This window comes from Pangasianodon hypophthalmus, chromosome 4 (genome assembly GCF_027358585.1).
Source record: "Pangasianodon hypophthalmus isolate fPanHyp1 chromosome 4, fPanHyp1.pri, whole genome shotgun sequence".
In the NCBI taxonomy this organism is placed as follows: domain Eukaryota; kingdom Metazoa; phylum Chordata; class Actinopteri; order Siluriformes; family Pangasiidae; genus Pangasianodon; species Pangasianodon hypophthalmus.
Genome location: NC_069713.1, coordinates 24,136,222 through 24,156,890, shown reverse-complemented (window position 1 = coordinate 24,156,890; position 20,669 = coordinate 24,136,222). Strand labels below are relative to the sequence as shown.

At 36.3% G+C, this 20,669-nt stretch overlaps 1 pseudogene and 5 gene segments (V, D, J or C); all 6 read left to right on the top strand.

Moving 5' to 3' along the window:
• Positions 1-1,411: 1,411 nt before the first annotated feature.
• On the top strand, positions 1,412-2,915 carry LOC128318161 (Ig kappa chain V-VI region NQ5-61.1.2-like). The segment is given in 3 exon segments: positions 1,412-1,454; positions 1,605-1,931; positions 2,821-2,915. Coding segments are annotated over 3 exon segments (465 nt in total).
• A 1,949-nt stretch (positions 2,916-4,864) lies between these two features.
• Positions 4,865-5,690, top strand: LOC117597075 (probable non-functional T cell receptor gamma variable 10). The segment is given in 2 exon segments: positions 4,865-5,152; positions 5,297-5,690. Coding segments are annotated over 2 exon segments (429 nt in total).
• A 621-nt stretch (positions 5,691-6,311) lies between these two features.
• LOC117597074 (probable non-functional T cell receptor gamma variable) lies at positions 6,312-7,354 on the top strand. The segment is given in 2 exon segments: positions 6,312-6,385; positions 6,534-7,354. Coding segments are annotated over 2 exon segments (432 nt in total).
• Positions 7,355-7,477: 123 nt separating this feature from the next.
• LOC128318195 (T cell receptor gamma variable 4-like) lies at positions 7,478-8,339 on the top strand. The segment is given in 2 exon segments: positions 7,478-7,625; positions 7,776-8,339. Coding segments are annotated over 2 exon segments (402 nt in total).
• Positions 8,340-8,361: 22 nt separating this feature from the next.
• Positions 8,362-8,927, top strand: LOC117597076 (probable non-functional T cell receptor gamma variable; annotated as a pseudogene).
• A 323-nt stretch (positions 8,928-9,250) lies between these two features.
• On the top strand, positions 9,251-10,061 carry LOC128318196 (probable non-functional T cell receptor gamma variable). The segment is given in 2 exon segments: positions 9,251-9,336; positions 9,492-10,061. Coding segments are annotated over 2 exon segments (402 nt in total).
• The last annotated feature ends 10,608 nt before the right edge of the window (positions 10,062-20,669 follow it).

The following is a 20,669-nucleotide window of genomic DNA, read 5'->3' as shown; positions in this document are numbered from 1 at the left end:
GAACTGAGAGAGAGCATACTTTATTTTACAACCACATCAAAATGTTTATAGCCATATATGCTGTTCTCTTCTCTTTGGCCACAGGTAAGTATCATAGCACAGCAACAAAAATGAAAAAAAGGAGAATGTAAGAGAAAAAAATAGAAAACATAATACAAAAAAAACCCAGAACTGCTGTTTTACAGATTAATTAATTAATTATTAATCCAGGTGAGATTTTTCAAAGAAGAAAGGGTCTTGGGCCTAAAGTGTTTAAGATAAACTTTTCTTGAAATGTAAGGTGTGGCTATATTTCTGCAATATTTCAGAGGGTCTCACGTACTAGTGCACACTGACAATGCTATCACGATGTGTTATAGTAATTTTTTTTAATAAATAGAAAACAACAAATGCACCAGGTCTGGCCAATCCCCACCCCAGGAAATGACATCATTACTTTATAAAGAAAAGACTCATGTTGCAAACCTGAATTAATACAGGTGCAATAAAGAGTGCTGAACTGCAGCTTATTTTATTTCACATACAGTTCAAAATGTTTATAGCCATATATGCTGTTCTCTTCACCTTGTCCATAGGTAAGTATCAGATCACTGAAATAAAAACATAAAAAGGAAAAATTGAAAGAAAGAGAAGTAGTAGAAAGCTAAATACCGGAATGGCTGTTTTTAATAATTACAGGAGCTGTCCTTGGAGTTTCACTGGAGCAAAGAGATCTCTCCACGACTAAAGAGAAGACTAAAACTGTGCAAATCAGCTGCAAAGTGAAGGGATTAACCACAGATTATGTCCACTGGTACCATAAGAAAGACAATGAAGAAGCTCTCAAAAGGATCCTTTATGTCAAAAAAGGGAGCTCACCTGTTCCTGATAATAACCATCCTGATGCAGGGGACTTTAAAGTGAGGATACAGGATGATAATTATGATCTGAACATACACAAACTGAAGGAAAGTCACTCAGGGGTTTATTACTGCGCCAGCTGGGAAAGAGACTCCCACAGTGATAGTGAACATTCAAAGTGGGTACAGAAACCCTGATGATACACAATCACAAGAGAAACACTACCAGAGTCTCTTAACTATTCAAACACTGATAACTTTCTACTGTAGACAAACATGCATAAAAAATTAAAAGGTAGTGTCAAATACCCTTCATTTACTCCTATTTCTGGAACTAGCACAATATCTTATAATGTCTTATAATACAATGTCTTACATCATTGTTAGTATTTTTTTTTTAATAATAAGAAAATTACTGATACACCAAATCTGGGTTAATGTTGGCTGACAAGGTGGCCAATCCCCACCCCAGGAAATGACATCATTACTTTATAAAGGAAAGACTCATGTTCTATACCACATTAATGCAAAAACTGATCTGAGCGCAAACTTTATTTTATATCCAAATCAACATGTTTATAGGCATATTTGCTGTTCTCTTCTCTTTGGTCACAGGTAAGAATCAGATCACAGAAATAAAACACAGCTATAAAAATTCATAGCTATAAAGCTATAAAAATAAAAAGCTTTAAAAAACAGAAAAAAGAGGGAAAAAAGAAAACAAAATACCAGAATGGCTGTTTTTCCAATTACTTTTGATTACAGACACTGTTCTGGGAGTGACACTGGAGCAAAAAGATCTCTCCATGACAAAAGAGGAGGGCAAAAGCGTGTATATCAGCTGCAATGTGACCGGATTATCCAGTAGCGACTATGTTCACTGGTACCAAAAGAAAGAAGGTGAAGCTCTCACAAGGATCCTATACATCAAAAGTGGAAGCCAGGAACCTGTTCCTGATCCTAACTTTTGTGAAGCAAAGAACTTTGGTGTGAGGGTACAGTCTGATAATTATGACCTGAAGATAGCAAACCTGCAGAAAAGTCACTCTGCAGTTTATTACTGTGCCGCCTGGGAAAGCACCCACAGTGACAGTAAATATTACAGTAAAAGTTACTTTTGTTTGTGTAAAGCTGCTTTGAGACAATGACCTTTGTAAAAAGCGCTATACAAATAAAAATGAATTGAATTGAATTGAAATATTCACAGTGTGTACAAAAACCATGAGGGTACACAACCACAACAGGAAATGATATGAAGTGAGAAAATGTGAATACACACATATCAAACTCTACAGGAATCTCAAAAATATTCCTGGGAATAAACCCCTTATCTTGCTCTGTGAACAATGTTTTTTTAAAGTCAGCTAGAAGAGGTACCTTTGGGTCTACCCTATAGGTGTACATGGCAGCACCAGTGCGTGCCTGTCAGTGTTATGGCTTTGTCCTGACCACGAGAGGTCTCCCTTGAGTGTTTTTGTTACTATTTTTTGTGTCTTTAATTAAGTTCATTGTTTTCACCTGTGCCTGGGTTCCTGTGTGTGTATTTAAGTTGCCCTATTCCTCAGTTCTTTGCTCAGTGTTTCTCTTGCCATGACCAAGCCCTAGTCACTTTCTGACTGTTCTGGTTTGGATTTATCTACAAACTGCCTGTTTTTGGGTATGGTATCTTGTTTTGTTATTGCCAACTTTAACCTTCTGGAATTTCTCTGGGTTTTTTGAATTTCTTGAGACTTTTGTATTTTTTGTTCGTTATCCAGTTTTGACCTTGCTATATGACTATTGGATTTTTGGACTCTTGAGATTTTGTGCCTTTGGCATCTTGTGTTTTTGTTGCCCAGTTAAACCTGCTTGGATTTACTTTTGGATTTTTTGGAATTCTCCTTTGGCTCTATCTTGCATTTTGAAGATTCCTACATTTTACCCTGAACCGTGCTCTGGGTTTCTGCATTTGGGTCCACTACTTTGCAAGTGCTCCCCCTAGCCCCTGAGCCTGTGTGGCGCAAGGGCAAAGTGTCAGTCTCTGACCCCAGAGACCTGAGCTCAAGTCCTGCCCCTCACAGTGCCAATAGTATGTGACACAATTATTTTTGGTCTTTTAAAAAGGAAGGACCACATATAATAAATGCTGTACTTCTACTACACAGTTCACCTGATTTGGATGTAAATCCCCTCAAATTAAATCTGAAAGTCTGCATTTTGAGCTCATATTCATTATTTAATTCATCTCTACTATATTTTGCCAACTGCTCCCCGGGCGCCACAGCAAAAAAGGCTGCCCACTGCTCTGGGTGTGTGTTCACTACTGTGTGTGTGCACTTGGATGGGGTAAATGCAGAGCACAAATTCAGAGTATGAGTCACCATACTTGGCCTCACTTCACTTCACTACTGTGGTAGACAGCAAGAAAAAATATAACTTTGTCAGTGTCCAAATATTCATGTACATATCTGTATGTTTTTATACCAGATATGTTTAGAGCAATTTGTCCTCAAAGTAACAAGATTCAACAGTAGTGTTTCTAAGTATAAAGGAAAGTGTTTGTTTTTGTTCCTGTCAAATTCTCTTCTTTTCTTATTTGAACCTTTAAAACGTACAACATAAAAGTAAAAAAAACAAAACACAAAAACTAGTTTTACTGGTGGCCTGGGTCAATGAGAAATTCATTCCAAAGTAGTAAACAAGGTTTACTGTTTAAAAGTAAACAGTTTTTGTTCAGTAATAAGGAAATAACTAATACACAAAGCCTGTGTTAATGCTGGCTGCCAAGGTGGCCAATCCCCACCCCAGGAAATGACATCATTACTTTATAAAGAAAAGACTCATGTTGCAAACTAGCATTAATGCAAAAACAGGTGCAATAAAGAATTCTGAACTGAGAGCATACTTTATTTTACAACCAAATCAAAATGTTTATAGTCATATATGCTGTTCTCTTCTCTTTGGTGACAGGTAAGTATCATAGCACAGCAATAATAATAAAAAAAAAAACCCAGAATTGCTGTTTTACAGATTTATTTATTTATTTATTTATTTACAGAAGCTGTTCTGGGAGTGACACTGGAGCAAAAAGATCTCTCCATAACAAAAGAGGAGGGCAAAAGTGTGTCTATCAGCTGCAAAGTGACCAAATTATCCACCACTTATGTCCACTGGTACCAAAAGAAAGAAGGTGAAGCTCTCACAAGGATCCTATATGTCAAAAGTGGAAGCAAACCTGTTCATGAAAATAACCATCCTGAAGCAAAGGACTTCGATGTGAGGCCACAGTCTGCTAATTATGATCTGAAGATAGCAAACCCGAAGAAAAGCCATTCAGCAGTTTATTACTGCGCCGCCTGGGAAAGCACCCACAGTGACAGTAAATATTCACAGTGTGTACAAAAACCCTGATGGTTCACAACCACAACAGGAAATGATATGAAGTGAGAAAATGTGAATACACACATGTCAAACTCTACAGGAATCTCAAAAATATTCCTGGGCATAAACCCCTTATCTTGTGAACAGTGTGTTTTTGACAGTCAGCTAGAAGCAGTACCTTTGGGTCTACCCTATAGGTGTACATGGCAGGACCAGTACATGCCAGTAGTATGTGGCACAATTACTTCTGGTCTTTTAAAAAGGAAGGACCACATATAATAAACGCTGTACTTCCTACACATTTCACCTGATTTGGATGTAAATCCCCTCAAATTAAATCTGAAAGTCTGCATTTTGAGTTCATATTCATTATTTAATTTATCTCTACTATATATTGTGGTAGACAGCTAAAATAAATATAACTTTGTCAATGTCCAAATATTCATGTACATATCTGTATGTTTTTATACCAGATATGTTTAGAGCAATTTGTCCTCAAAGTACCAAGATTCAACAGTAGTGTTTCTAAGTATAAAAGAAAGTGTTTGTTTTTGTTCCTGTCAAATTCTCTCCTTTTCGTATTTGAAACTTTTAAAACATATAACATAAAAGTAAAAAACAAAACAAAACTAGTTTTACTGGTAGCCTGGGTCAATGAGAAATTCATTCCAAAGTAGTAAACAGGGTTTACTGTTTAAAAGTAAAGGGGTTTTTGTTCAGTAATAAGGAAATAACTAATACACAAAGTCTGGGTTAATGCTGGCTGCCAAGGTGGCCAATCCCCACCCCAGGAAATGACATCATTACTTTAGAAAGAAAAGACTCATGTTGCAAACTAGCATTAATGCAAAAACAGGTGCAATAAAGAGTTCTGAACTGAGAGCATACTTTATTTTACAACCAAATCAAAATGTTTATAGCCATATATGCTGTTCTCTTCTCTTTGGCCACAGGTAAGTATCATAGCACAGCAATAAAAATGAAAAAAAAAAAGAGAATGTAAGAGACAAAAATAGAAAACATAATACAAAAAACCCCCAGAATTGCTGTTTTACAGATTAATTAATTAATTAATGTATTAATTTATTTATTTACAGAAGCTGTTCTGGGAGTGACACTGGAGCAAAAAGATCTCTCCATAACAAAAGAGGAGACCAAAAGAGTGTCTATCAGCTGCAGCGTGACCGGATTATCCACACAGTATGTCCACTGGTACCAAAAGAAAGACAATGAAGCTCTCACAAGGATCCTATATGTCAAAAGTGGAAGCAAACCTGTTCATGATAACCATCCTGAAGCAAAGGACTTCGATGTGTGGCCACAGTCTGCTAATTATGATCTGAAGATAGCAAACCTGAAGAAAAGTCACTCTGCAGTTTATTACTGTGCCAGCTGGGAGTACAGCAGTGACACAGTGACAGTAAATATTCAAAGTGTGTACAAAAACCCTAATGGTTCACAACTACAACAGGAAATGATATGAAGTGTTAAAATGTGAATACACACAAGTCAAACTCTACAGGAGTCTCAAAAATATTCCTGGGAATATACTGGGAATGAAATGTAAGGTGTGGCTATATTTCTGCAATATTTCAGAGGGTCTCACCTACTAGTGCACACTGACAATGCTATGATGATGTGTTATAGTAATTTTTTTTAAGAAATAGAAAATAACAAATGCACCAAGTCTGGGTTAATGCTGGCTGACAAGGTGGCCAATCCCCACACCAGGAAATGACATCATTACTTTATAAATGAAAAACTAATGTTCTAAACTTGAATTAATACAGGTGCAAAAAAGAGTGCTGAACTGCAGCTTATTTTATTTCACATGCAATTCAAAATGTTTATAGCCATATATGCTGTTCTCTTCACTTTGGCCATAGGTAAGTATCAGATCACTGATCACTAGCACAAATAATGTCTTATAATACAATGTCTTACATTATAGTCATCATTTTTTTTTTTTAATAATAATAAGAAAATTACTGATACACCAAATCTGGGCTAATGTTGTCTGACAAGGTGGCCAATCCCCACCCCAGGAAATGACATCATTACTTTATAAAGGAAAGACTCGTGTTCTATACTACATTAATGCAAAAACTCATCTGATACAACTTTATTTTATATCCAAATCAACATGTTTATAGGCATATTTGCTGTTCTCTTCTCTTTGGTCACAGGTAAGAATCAGATCACAGCAATAAAACAGCTATAAAAATTCATAGCTATAAAGCTATAAAAATAAAAAGCTTTAAAAAAACAGAAAAAAGAGGGAAAAAAAGAAAACAAAATACCAGAATGGCTGTTTTTTCAATTACTTTTTTACAGAAGCTGTTCTGGGACTGAAACTTGTACAAAAAGATCTCTCCATGACAAAAGAGGAGCGCAAAAGCGTGTATATCAGCTGCAAAGTGACCGACTTATCCAGTAGCAACTATGTCCACTGGTACCAAAAGAAAGAAGATGAAGCTCTCACAAGGATCCTATATGTCAAAAGTGGAAGCAAACCTGTTCATGATAACCATCCTGAAGCAAAGGACTTCGATGTGTGGCCACAGTCTGCTAATTATGATCTGAAGATAGCAAACCTGAAGAAAAGTCACTCTGCAGTTTATTACTGTGCCAGCTGGGAGTACAGCAGTGACACAGTGACAGTAAATATTCAAAGTGTGTACAAAAACCCTGATGGTTCACAACTACAACAGGAAATGATATGAAGTGTTAAAATGTGAATACACACATGTCAAACTCTACAGGAGTCTCAAAAATATTCCTGGGAATATACTGGGAATGAAATGTAAGGTGTGGCTATATTTCTGCAATATTTCAGAGGGTCTCACCTACTAGTGCACACTGACAATGCTATGATGATGTGTTATAGTAATTTTTTTTAAGAAATAGAAAATAACAAATGCACCAAGTCTGGGTTAATGCTGGCTGACAAGGTGGCCAATCCCCACACCAGGAAATGACATCATTACTTTATAAATGAAAAACTAATGTTCTAAACTTGAATTAATACAGGTGCAAAAAAGAGTGCTGAACTGCAGCTTATTTTATTTCACATGCAATTCAAAATGTTTATAGCCATATATGCTGTTCTCTTCACTTTGGCCATAGGTAAGTATCAGATCACTGATCACTAGCACAAATAATGTCTTATAATACAATGTCTTACATTATAGTCATCATTTTTTTTTTTTAATAATAATAAGAAAATTACTGATACACCAAATCTGGGTTAATGTTGTCTGACAAGGTGGCCAATCCCCACCCCAGGAAATGACATCATTACTTTATAAAGGAAAGACTCGTGTTCTATACTACATTAATGCAAAAACTCATCTGATACAACTTTATTTTATATCCAAATCAACATGTTTATAGGCATATTTGCTGTTCTCTTCTCTTTGGTCACAGGTAAGAATCAGATCACAGCAATAAAACACAGCTATAAAAATTCATAGCTATAAAGCTATAAAAATAAAAAGCTTTAAAAAAACAGAAAAAAGAGGGAAAAAAAGAAAACAAAATACCAGAATGGCTGTTTTTCCAATTACTTTTTTACAGAAGCTGTTCTGGGACTGAAACTTGTACAAAAAGATCTCTCCATGACAAAAGAGGAGCGCAAAAGCGTGTATATCAGCTGCAAAGTGACCGACTTATCCAGTAGCAACTATGTCCACTGGTACCAAAAGAAAGAAGATGAAGCTCTCACAAGGATCCTATACATCAAAAGTGGAAGCCAGGAACCTGTTCCTGATGCTAACTTTCGTGAAGCAAAGAACTTTGGTGTGAGGGTACAGTCCGATAATTATGATCTGAAGATAGCAAACCCGAAGAAAAGTCACTCTGCAGTTTATTACTGTGCCGCCTGGGAAAGCACCCACAGTGACAGTAAATATTCACAGTGTGTACAAAAACCCTGATGGTACATAACCACAACAGGAAATGATATGAAGTGAGAAAATGTGAATACACACATGTCAAACTCTACAGGAGTCTGAAAAATATTCCTGGGAATAAACCCCTTATCTTGCTCTGTGAACAATGTGTTTTTGACAGTCAGCTAGAAGCAGTACCTTTGGGTCTACCCTATAGGTGTACATTGACTGGCTGCCAAGGTGGCCAATCCCCACACATTCACCACAGGTGCAATAAAGAGTGCTGAACTGCAGCTTATTTTATTTCACATACAGTTCAAAATGTTTATAGCCATATATGCTGTTCTCTTCACCTTGTCCATAGGTAAGTATCAGATCACTGAAATAAAATATAAAAAGAGAAAAAATTGAAAGAAAGAGAAGTAGTAGAAAGCTAAATACCGAAATGGCTGTTTTTAATAATTACAGGAGCTGTCCTTGGAGTTTCACTGGAGCAAAGAGATCTCTCCATGACTAAAGAGAAGACTAAAACTGTGCAAATCAGCTGCAAAGTGACGGGATTAACCACAGATTATGTCCACTGGTACCATAAGAAAGACAATGAAGAAGCTCTCACAGGGATCCTTTGTGTCAAAAAAGGGAGCTCACCTGTTCCTGATAATAACCATCCTGATGCAGAGGACTTTAAAGTGAGGATACAGATAATTACGGATCTGATAATTATGATCTGAAGATAGAAGTACTGAAAGAAAGTCACTCAGGGGTTTATTACTGCGCCAGCTGGGAAAGAGACTCTCACAGTGATAGTGAACATTCAAAGTGTGTACAGAAACCCTGATGATATACAATCACAAGAGAAACACTACCAGAGTCTCTTAACTATTCAAGCACTGATAACTTTCTACTGTAGACAAACATGTATAAAAAATTAAAAGGTAGTGTCAAATTCCCTTCATTTACTCCTATTCCTAGAACTAGCACAAATAATGTCTTATAATACAATGTCTTACATTATTGTTTGTATTTTTTTTAATAATAAGAAAATTACTGATACACCAAATCTGGGCTAATGTTGGCTGACAAGGTGGCCAATCCCCACCCCAGGAAATGACATCATTACTTTATAAAGGAAAGACTCGTGTTCTATATTACATTAATGCAAAAACTGATCTGAGCGCAAACTTTATTTTATATCCAAATCAACATGTTTATAGGCATATTTGCTGTTCTCTTCTCTTTGGTCACAGGTAAGAATCAGATCACAGCAATAAAACACAGCTATAAAAAATTCATAGCTATAAAGATATAAAAATAAAGAGCTTTAAAAAAATTAAAAAAAACGAGGGGAAAAAAGAAAACAAAATACCAGAATGGCTGTTTTTCCAATTACTTTTCATTACAGAAGCTGTTCTGGGACTCAAACTTGTGCAAAAAGATCTCTCCATGACAAAAGAGGAGGGCAAAAGCGTGTATATCAGCTGCAGTGTGACCGGATTATCCAGTAGCGACTATGTTCACTGGTACCAAAAGAAAGAAGGTGAAGCTCTCACAAGGATCCTATACATCAAAAGTGGAAGCCAGGAACCTGTTCATGATGCTAACTTTCGTGAAGCAAAGAACTTTGATGTGAGGGTACAGTCTGATAATTATGACCTGAAGATAGCAAACCTGAAGAAAAGTCACTCTGCAGTTTATTACTGCGCCGCCTGGGACAGCACCCACAGTGACAGTAAATATTCACAGTGTGTACAAAAACCATGAGGGTACACAACCACAACAGGAAATGATATGAAGTGAGAAAATGTGAATACACACATATCAAACTCTACAGGAATCTCAAAAATATTCCTGGGAATAAACCCCTTATCTTGTGAACAATGTGTTTCTGACAGTCAGCTAGAACCAGTACCTTTAGGTCTACCCTATAGGTGTACATGGCAGGACCAGTACGTGCCAGTAGTATGTGGCACAATTACTTCTGGTCTTTTAAAAAGGAAGGACCACATATAATAAATGCTGTACTTCCTACACATTTCACCTGATTTGGATGTAAATCCCCTCAAATTAAATCTGAAAGTCTGCATTTTGAGCTCATATTCATTATTTAATTTATCTCTACTATATATTGTGGTAGACAGCGACAATACATATAACTTTGTCAATGTCCAAATATTCATGTACATATCTGTATGTTTTTATACCAGATATGTTTAGAGCAATAAAGTAACAAGATTCAACAGTAGTGTTTCTAAGTATAAAGGAAAGTGTTTATTTTTGTTCCTGTCAAATTCTCTCCTTTTCGTATTTGAAACTTTTAAACATATAACATAAAAATAAAAAAAAAAAACAGTTTTACTGGTAGCCTGGGTCAATGAGAAATTCATTCCAGAGTAGTAAACAGGGTTTACTGTTTAAACGTAAAGGGGTTTTTGTTCAGTAATAAGGAAATAACTAATACACAAAGTCTGGGTTAATGCTGGCTGCCAAGGTGGCCAATCCCCACCCCAGGAAATGACATCATTACTTTAGAAAGAAAAGACTCATGTTGCAAACTAGCATTAATGCAAAAACAGGTGCAATAAAGAGTTCTGAACTGAGAGCATACTTTATTTTACAGCCAAATCAAAATGTTTATAGCCATATATGCTGTTCTCTTCTCTTTGGCCACAGGTAAGTATCATAGCACAGCAACAAAAATGAAAAAAAAGAGAATGTAAGAGACAAAAATAGAAAACATAATACAGAAAAAAAAATTGTTGAAAAAAAAAAGAATTGCTGTTTTACAGATTAAATTTTTAATTAATTAATTAATTAAATTATTTTGTTTTTATTTATTTATTTATTTATTATTATTATTATTATTATTATTATTATTATTATTATTATTATTATTATTATTATTATTATTATTATTTAAATATAGAAGCTATTCTGGGAGTGACACTGGAGCAAAAAGATCTCTCCATGACAAAAGTGGAGACCAAAAGTGTGTCTATCAGCTGCAAAGTGACCGAATTATCCTCCACTTATGTCCACTGGTACCAAAAGAAAGACAATGAAGCTCTCACAAGGATCCTATATGTTAGCCGTGGAAGCAAACCTGTTCATGATAACCATCCTGAAGCAAATGACTTCGATGTGAGGATACAGTCTGATAATTATGATCTGAGGATAGCAAAACTGAAGAAAACTCACTCGGCAGTTTATTACTGCGCCGCCTGGGAGTACACAGTGACAGTAAATATTCACAGTGTGTACAAAAACCCTGATGGTACACAACCACAACAGGAAATGATATGAAGTGAGAAAATGTGAATACACACATGTCAAACTCTACAGGAATCTCAAAAATATTCCTGGGCATAAACCCCTTATCTTGCTCTGTGAACAGTGTGTTTTTGACAGTCAGCTAGAAGCAGTACCTTTGGGTCTACCCTATAGGTGTACATGGCAGCACCAGTACATGCCAGTAGTATGTGGCACAATAACTTTTGGTCTTATAAAAAGGAAGGACCACATATAATAAGTGCTGTACTTCCTACACAGTTCACCTGATTTGGATGTAAATCCCCTCAAATTAAATATGAAAGTCTGCACTTTGAGCTCGTATTCATTATTTAATTCATCTCTACTATATATTGTGGTAGCTGGGAAAACTACCAAAGTGACAGTAAATATTCACTGTATGTACAGAAACTCTGATAGTACACAAATACAGCAGGAACTCTGCAGAAGTCTTAAAACTAAATTTATTCAAACATTGATAACAATTTTTAAAATTTCTTATTTTTTTTTAATTTCATGTCTTTAAACAATAAACAATCAGTTCCAAAAAGAAGAATTATTCCCAGTGAACTACTGTCTCTTGAAGACTTAACATCTATAAAACTAAAAATTACCTTTTTGTTTTCTGATATGCAGTGAAGTTTTTGCTATTATTTACAAGTAGCTGCTGATCAGTGCGCTACTCCAGTCTGAAGTAGGCCCCTAGCAGCACTGCTCCTACCAGAACCACTGTTCTCTTTCTCTACTGTTGCCAAACATGTATAACCTACACAGCCCAACTAACCGCAAGGTGCTAGGAATGTAACTTCATAAATGACAGATTAGCTTGTCTGTGTGTCAGTTTGCACCACTTAAATATGTAATGTGCACAAAGAAATAAATATTTCTGACAATGACAAGAATTAAATGAATTTTGATGTGATTAGTTCATAAATTCATTCAACAGTACAAACATGGTCACTGTTACATCCACCGCCACACCACCACAGGGCAACCTCTCCCAAATTCCAGCTCTTTTTCATTTGTTAAATCAATTTTTTTTAAAATATTTGGATAGTATTTAAACCACATTGACACTTAGCATAACTGCATAGCCTTGCTGACAATTTTCTTTTGAGTAAGTTCTAAACCTTTTGTTCTGGACAGCCATTCTGTGTATTACCTTGCATTGTTTCTTGATTTCTCTTGCCTTGGATTATCCTTACTTGATCTGATCTTGATTCTGTGTACTGACCTTTGCCTGTGATTTTGCAAATGTAATACTCTCTGGATATTGTTGCTCCTTGCCTATTCTGTATGAACTGTTTAATAACTAAGTAGCTTGGAATCTGGATTTCATTTGTAAATAAACCTTCTGTACATGGGACACTCACTATTTCACTGAGTCTCCTTCATTACAATCACCTACTTAAAAATAATTTCTATTTATTGAATCCTTAAATAGTTAAGACCCTATTTATTCACATACAAACAAATGCTTTATTTTTGTGTGTGTGCCACTATCACATAAATAGGATTTAATTATTTAATTTGATTGCTGGATCAATACAAATTTTTTTAATAAATAAATAATTATGTAATACAGTACTGTTAAATAAATAATGATATTACCAATAACTAACACTATTTGAATTATCTGTATTAAGCACTTTTAAGTAGTATTAATTAATATTAATTAAGGATTGGAGTAATAAGAATTAAGCACTGCAGTTTATTCAGGTCTGTGATACAGATTTAAAACTGTATAAGTTTCAAGCCTAAATCACAACCACAGACAGATTTCAGACCAGGGAGCACAATAAGACAAATGTGCACAAGGGGGGCAAGTAGGAAAAACTAAGAGTAAAAAAAAGGTGGAAAATTTTGTATTGATCCAGCAATAAAATTTTATTTGTATAGTATACAAGTATATATTATATTTAAAACCATGGAATTTAAGTCATTTTTGACAAGTTTGGCGTGGAAGAACTTGAGTGGCCTGCAGAGAGCCCCTGACCTCAACCCCACTGATCACTTTTGAATGAATTGAAATGCTTACTGTATGTCAGGCCTTCTCACCCTACATTAATGCCCAACTTTACTATTGCTCTTGTGCCTGAATGGTCACAAATCCCCACAGCCACAGTGCAAAATCCAGTGGAAAGCCTTCTCAGAAGAGTGGAGGTGATTATAACAGCAAAATGGAGATTAAATCTAGAATGGGATCTTCAACAAACACATAAACGTGTGACTGGTCAGGTATTCACATACTTCTGGCCCATATAATCTTTTTGGCCATCAATAGCTCATTCTACACATTGCATGTGCCAATATCAGCCAGATTCCAGAAAAGTGTCAAAAACTGGAATGTGCTATTAATTAATTAATTAATTTATTTATTTATATATTTTATTTGATAAACCTTTATGTGCTTATAATGAAACAGGAACACAATTTAAAAATTATATATTTATATTACAGAGGTTACTGTAGGTGGCTGAATGTCTTGCATTATTATTAGTCTTGTTTTTTTCTGTTCAGTAATAAGGAAATAACTAACAAGTCAGGGTTAATGTTGGCTGACAAGGTAGCCAATCCCCACCCCAGGAAATGACATCATTACTTTATAAAGGAAAGACGTTCTAAACTAGCATTAATGCAAAGACATGAACAGTAAAGAGTGCTGAACTGAGAGCATACTTTATTTTACAACCAAATCAAAATGTTTATAGCCATATATGCTGTTTTCTTCTCACTGGTCACAGGTAAGTATCATAGCACACCAAAGGAAAAAATGAAAAAAGAGGAAAAAAGAGAAAAAAATTGAAAACGAAATAGCACAATGGCTGTTTTACAAATTGATATTGATTACAGAAGCTGTACTGGGAGTGAAACTGGAGCAAAAGGGATCTCTCCATGACAAAGGAAGAGGGTAAAACTGTGCATATCAGCTGCAAAGTGACCGGATTATCCACTGATTATGTCCACTGGTACCAAAAGAAAGAAGGTGAAGCTCTCACAAGGATCCTATATGTCAAAAAAGGAAGCACACCTGTTCATGATAACCATCCTGAAGCAAAGGACTTCGATGTGAGGATACAGTCTGATAATTATGATCTGAGGATAGTAAACCTGAAGAAAAGTCACTCGGCAGTTTATTACTGTGCCAGCTGGGCAGGCTACCACAGTGACAGTAAATACTCACAGTGTGTACAAAAACCCTGATGGTACACAACCACAACGGAAAACTGTACAGAAGTGTCATAACTAAATTTATTCAAACACCAATAACGTTTTGAAATTTCATGCCTTAATAAAAGAAATTATTCAGTTCCTAATTGATTTTAATAAACAGATTTTAATCTGTATTAATTAATATTAATAACAATTAACAAGTAAAAGAATTAGGCACTGCAATGTATTGATGTCTGAGATGCAGATTTAAAATTGTATTAGTTTGTGATCCAAATCACAATCACAGACAGATTTCAGACCAGTGGAGCATAGTAACTCAGTTGTGAGCAAGGCTGGGAGGCATGTGGGAAAAACTGAGAGAACAAGTAGAACTCAGTGTCAGCAGTGTCAATGGGGATGCTCTGCATTCAACAAGTCTACTCCCTTCTTGTTACAAGTCTACTCCTTCTTGTTCCTATGCCAGAAATATCCTTAATACAGTATATACTCCAAACAGGAAGGAAGCTATTGAAGAAAAACAATTTCAGACTTTTGTCCCTGCTGTGACCTTGACCCCATTTGGCTCAATTCCAAAATCTAATCAGTTCTTCTGCTGAGATATTGCACTAATGAGAATCTCGGACGAATGCACGGGACAGACAGACAGACAGACGGAAGAGCAGCCCAAGAACATAATGCCTCCACCGCCTAATGGCAGAAGCATAAAAAAGGTTGGAAAACGAGTATATATCAGCAATCGGATTGTATTTGTATAGCACTATAAAACAACAGACACTGACACAAAGCAATTTTACAGAAATCTGTATGTAGATTTAATATTTAGTTCACTAATGTGCACACCAGGGGTGACAGTGGCAAGACCTGTATTGTCAGACCTAACAACCATTATGCATTTTGTGTAGGAGCTCCACAAAAATAGTGGCTTATGCTTGTATGAGTTCAGCACTCAAAAATACACCACAACAGCAGTCTTTTTCTCTCTAATATAATGAGAAATGAGCCAACAGACATGTGGAATCTGGAATGATCTGCGCAGGTGTTTTGAACTCTCCAATGCTAACAGACACTTCCTGGAAGCTGTGCCCCCCATCCCCCCATCTTACGTGCTCTCGCTATTTGTAAACAGAGAATATTTTAAGCTCATTCATGTGAAATAAAATCTATCAGTGATATGTTCAACTTACTGTGGGTAAATTAGACAAGTATATATTTAATATAATATTTATTAGAGATGTCACCGAAAGGTTTGGCAAAAAAAGTTTCTTTCAGTTTTCAGCCAAAAAAAGAAAAAAGGACAATTTTGACCAAAAAGTGAAAATGAGGCCAAAATAGGCCTACAAGGAAGTGCCAAATATAACACTTTACAATAATTTTTTTTTACTGGCGACACTGCTCAACACTGAGGAGCATCAACAGAGAAAGTGTTAGTCATGTGAACCTTAGCCAAACAATTTCTAACAGGATGACTTTGAAATGTGATGTTATTTATTACATTTTTTTTCTTTTTACTGTTTACTGCGTATTACTGCAGAATCACTTAAAAATCATGGTGCTGTTGTCCGGAAGTAAAAAGACTTGGACTGTACTGTTTGATCTTTGCTTAATTTTCAGTTTATTACTATTACTACACAACAACCATCCATAGGGTAATTCCCTGAATTTTAAGCTACAACATTTCAGGAAACCCTAAAGGGGGTCACATATACTAGTGAAGCCTGACAACATCATGATGGTGTTTTATATCAACCACCAGGCAATGCTGAAGTGGGCAGACAAGCTTTGGAAGTTAATGCACATTGACTGTCTTCTTCCTACAAATCGCCGATGCAGTTAGAGAGTTGACGCTCTGTCTTGCAGCATTCTTGTACTCAGCATTCCTGATTAGCAAATTTATAAGGAGGTAATTCAGTTAAAGTTGAACAACTATAGAAGAGTGCAAGATGATCAGTTTGTCAACAGTCAGGCAATGCAGTGTCCAATGTGGTCATGTTCAGGGAAGAAACAAATGCTTTGGGCCAGGATGTGTTAGTACACAATTATACAAATCTACCGTTGTATGATTTTCCACCACTAACACAGATGTGGATGACAGTGCAGCGCATATGACAGACTTTGTAAACAGTGTATGAATAACCCCATTCTGGCAGAACAGACCATGGTTCAGATAGTTATTAATGTTACTGATGGTCCTTTCTTGCCTATACTACCCATCAGATCTGACCGGCAATCCCATATTAACAAGTGGTTTGTAGTCATTGAAACTGACATTTCACATTGAAATGATGGCCTTTATCCCTATGGTATAACACTGCACCTTATCACTGCACCTTATCATGCACCATAAACAATGTTTTTTTTTTCTTTCAGAGTCAGTTAGAAGTCTCCTTTGGGTCTACACTAGAGGTACTCATGAGCATTTTCTATGCATTGGGGGCTAGTTTATGGTTTGTTGCTGGATGTGCATAAATTGGTAAGAAACTTTTCACAAGGTCTACAACCTCCATGAAAACAGTGGTCCACATCTGAAATGACTGAAACACTGTATACTTTCATATTGGTGCGAGTGGATGTATGTTTTTCCCCGCCAGTAGCTCAGTCTACAAATTTGATTTGATTTGCATGAGCCAGTATCAATCCTGCAAAAAGCCAGAATCTAGAAAAGTGTCAAAATCTATGCATCATCTATAAATCAAAATCTGTGCTTGTAATGAAACAGGAACATATTTCTTTATTATATGTTTAAATTACAAAGATTTTGCCAAGCTGTCGGTCCCCTTGAGCAAGGCACGTAAATCTATCTGTGCTCTGACCCCAGCTTCCTAATAAGCTGGGATATGTGAAGAAAAGAATTTCAGTGTACTGTAATGTATATGGGACAAATAAAGACATCTTCATCTTGTGAATGAGACCAAAGTAACCTCAAAACTCCAAAGTAACATGAGTTTTTGAAACCTATAAGTAAACTTATAATTAGGTGGTTTAAATGAATGGGAAACTTATTCTAAAAATTGTAAACAGAGCTTAAGAGCAAAATATTCAACCTATTCATAGAATTACTACTAATACTGAATGTCTTGCCTCATTGTTAGTAGTGATTTTATGTTCAGTAATAATAATAAGGAAATAACTAATACACCGAGCCTGGATTAATGCTGGCTGACAAGGTGGCCAATCCCCACCCCAGGAAATGACATCATTACTTTATAAATGAGATTCATGGTCTAATCTAGCATTAATGCAAACACAGGTGCAAAGAGTGCTGAACTGAGAGCATACTTTATTTTACTACCAAATCAAAATGTTTATAGCCATATATGCTCTTATCTTCTCACTGGTCACAAGTAAGTATCATAGCACAGCAATAAAAATATAAAAAGATAAAGAAAGAGAAAAAACAGAAAACAAAATACCAAAATTGCTGTTTTACAGATTAATGGGTTTTTTGTTTGTTTGTTTGTTTTTTTCAACAGAAGCTGTTCTGGGAGTGAAACTGGAGCAAAAAGATCTCTCCATGACAAGAGAGGAGGGCAAAACTATACCTATCAGTTGCAAAGTGACCGAATTATCCACTGATTATGTCCACTGGTACCAAAAGAAAGAAGGTGAAGCCCTCACAAGGATCTTATATGTCAAAAAAGGAAGCAAACCCGTTCATGATAACCATCTTGAAGCAAAGGACTTTGATGTGAGGATACATTCTAATAATTATGATCTGAAGATAGTAAACCTGAAGAAAAGTCACTCGGCAGTTTATTACTGTGCCAGCTGGGCAGGCTACCACAGTGACAGTAAATACTCACAGTGTGTACAAAAACCCTGATGGTACACAACTACAACGGAAACTGTACAGAAGTGTCATAACTAAATTTATTCAAACACCAATAATGTTTTGAAATTTCATGCCTTAATAAAAGAAATTATTCAGTTCCTAATTGATTTTAATAAACAGATTTTAATCTGTATTAATTAATATTAATAACAATTAACAAGTAAAAGAATTAGGCACTGCAATGTATTGATGTCTGAGATGCAGATTTAAAATTGTATTAGTTTGTGATCCAAATCACAATCACAGACAGATTTCAGACCAGTGGAGCATAGTAACTCAGTTGTGAGCAAGGCTGGGAGGCATGTGGGAAAAACTGAGAGAACAAGTAGAACTCAGTGTCAGCAGTGTCAATGGGGATGCCTCTGCATTCAACAAGTCTACTCCTTCTTGTTACAAATTCCTATGGCAGAAATTCCCTTAATATATATTCCAAACAGGAAGGAAGCTATTGAAGAAAAACAATTTCAGACTTTTGTCCCTGCTGTGACCTTGACCCCATTTTGCTCAATTCCAAAATCTAATCAGTTCTTCTGCTGAGATATTGCACTAATGAGAATCTCGGACGAATGCACGGACAGACAGACAGACGGAAGAGCAGCCCAAGAACATAATGCCTCCACCGCCTAATGGCAGAAGCATAAAAAAGGTTGGAAAATGAGTATATATCAGCAATCGGATTGTATTTGTATAGCACTATAAAACAACAGACATTGTCACAAAGCAATTTTACAGAAATCTGTATGTAGATTTAATATTTAGTTCACTAATGTGCATGCCAGGGGTGACAGTGTCATAGCTAGTAGTAAAAAGCTAGCAACTTAATGTACGGCTGCATGATGTTGAAGAAAAATGCGATAACTTGTTAAATAATGTGATATTATGCAGTATGATAATGCTATAAGTGTTTAAAATCAATTAAAATTATATTTATATATATTTGCATATTTAAAAACCGAAAATGCCATAACCAACATACATCTTTCATGTTGTTTTGAGGAAAAGAAAGCATTTTCTGCTATCTGCGTCACCCTAAAACTTTGACTGTAACGAATCCGGCCTCTGTGGTTCCCCCTGATCGTCACCAGAGGTCACCATCACCCGAGTATTGACTTTCCCCTCGAAACTACATTTCCCATCACCCCGCACCCAGCACTGATTACGAGCTCACCTGCAGCCTATTACCGGGACTACTTAAGCCTCCGCCTCTCGCTCACTCATTGCGAAGTCTTGTTTTGCCCCGGCTAACATTTCTGAGCGTTTATATCTTCTCTGTTGGATTACTGTGTTTGACCTTGGACTGTTTCTTCGCGTTTCTGATTCTTTGCTGCCTGCCCTGACCTCGGACTGTTCCTTCTCGTTTCTGATTCTTTGCTGCCTGCCCTGACCATCTGCCTGTCTGATCACTCTGCCTTTGTTTTGCCTCTGATTACCCTGTTTCGCTGTTGCCCGACCACGCCTGTACAACTGTGTCTGCCTTTTATTAAAACGCTGCTTATGGATCCCCATTCTGTTGACTCCTCGTTACATTGACTTAACTTTTTGAAGTGTTAAAATCATTCATTTATTGCAAGCCCTTGCAGTATGTGTATCGTGATATTTACATCTGCGATATTTTGATCATTTCGATAATCATTTTGATTGTGCTGCCCTAACTTATGTGAGTTAACTTAACACTTCTTATTCTAGATACTAGCTAGAGCTTGCTACTAACATTTTCCATGCAAGCGGAAGCAAGAAAAGGAAAAAGAAAAGAAACACCTTGAAGGGAAGAAGAAAAATGAAAGGCATTTTCCAACAACTCTAGACCAACAAATTGTCAGCGACATACATGAGACTAACCATAAATAATTACCATTTAATAGGGCCAAATATATATTAAGCAGGGAGATGTAAGTAAGGGTGATCATTGCACTGATCCTGATATATTTTCAGTCAGCACATTACATCTACTTATACTTGCATTACTTTGATTAACATGATGGATTAACTAACGTCAGCTAGCTACCAAATGGTAGCTCAGTCAATCATGGTTCAAAGCTCTAAAATCTTATTCTGTCACCGTGCACACTCCCGGCATGACAAAGGGGAATGTCCACAACCAATATGGCCAGGCAAAAGGTGGACACACAGTCTGACTGGCCATCTCTACTGCGCAGACTCTGGCTCTAATATTCATCTACTGCAGCTTTTTATACCAGCTCAGCTGTTTCTATTCTTCTAGAGCACATTTACCGCCGGCACTTTTCAAATATGCCAAAGAGCCCAAAGTTGGCCTGGTGACATAGATGAAGA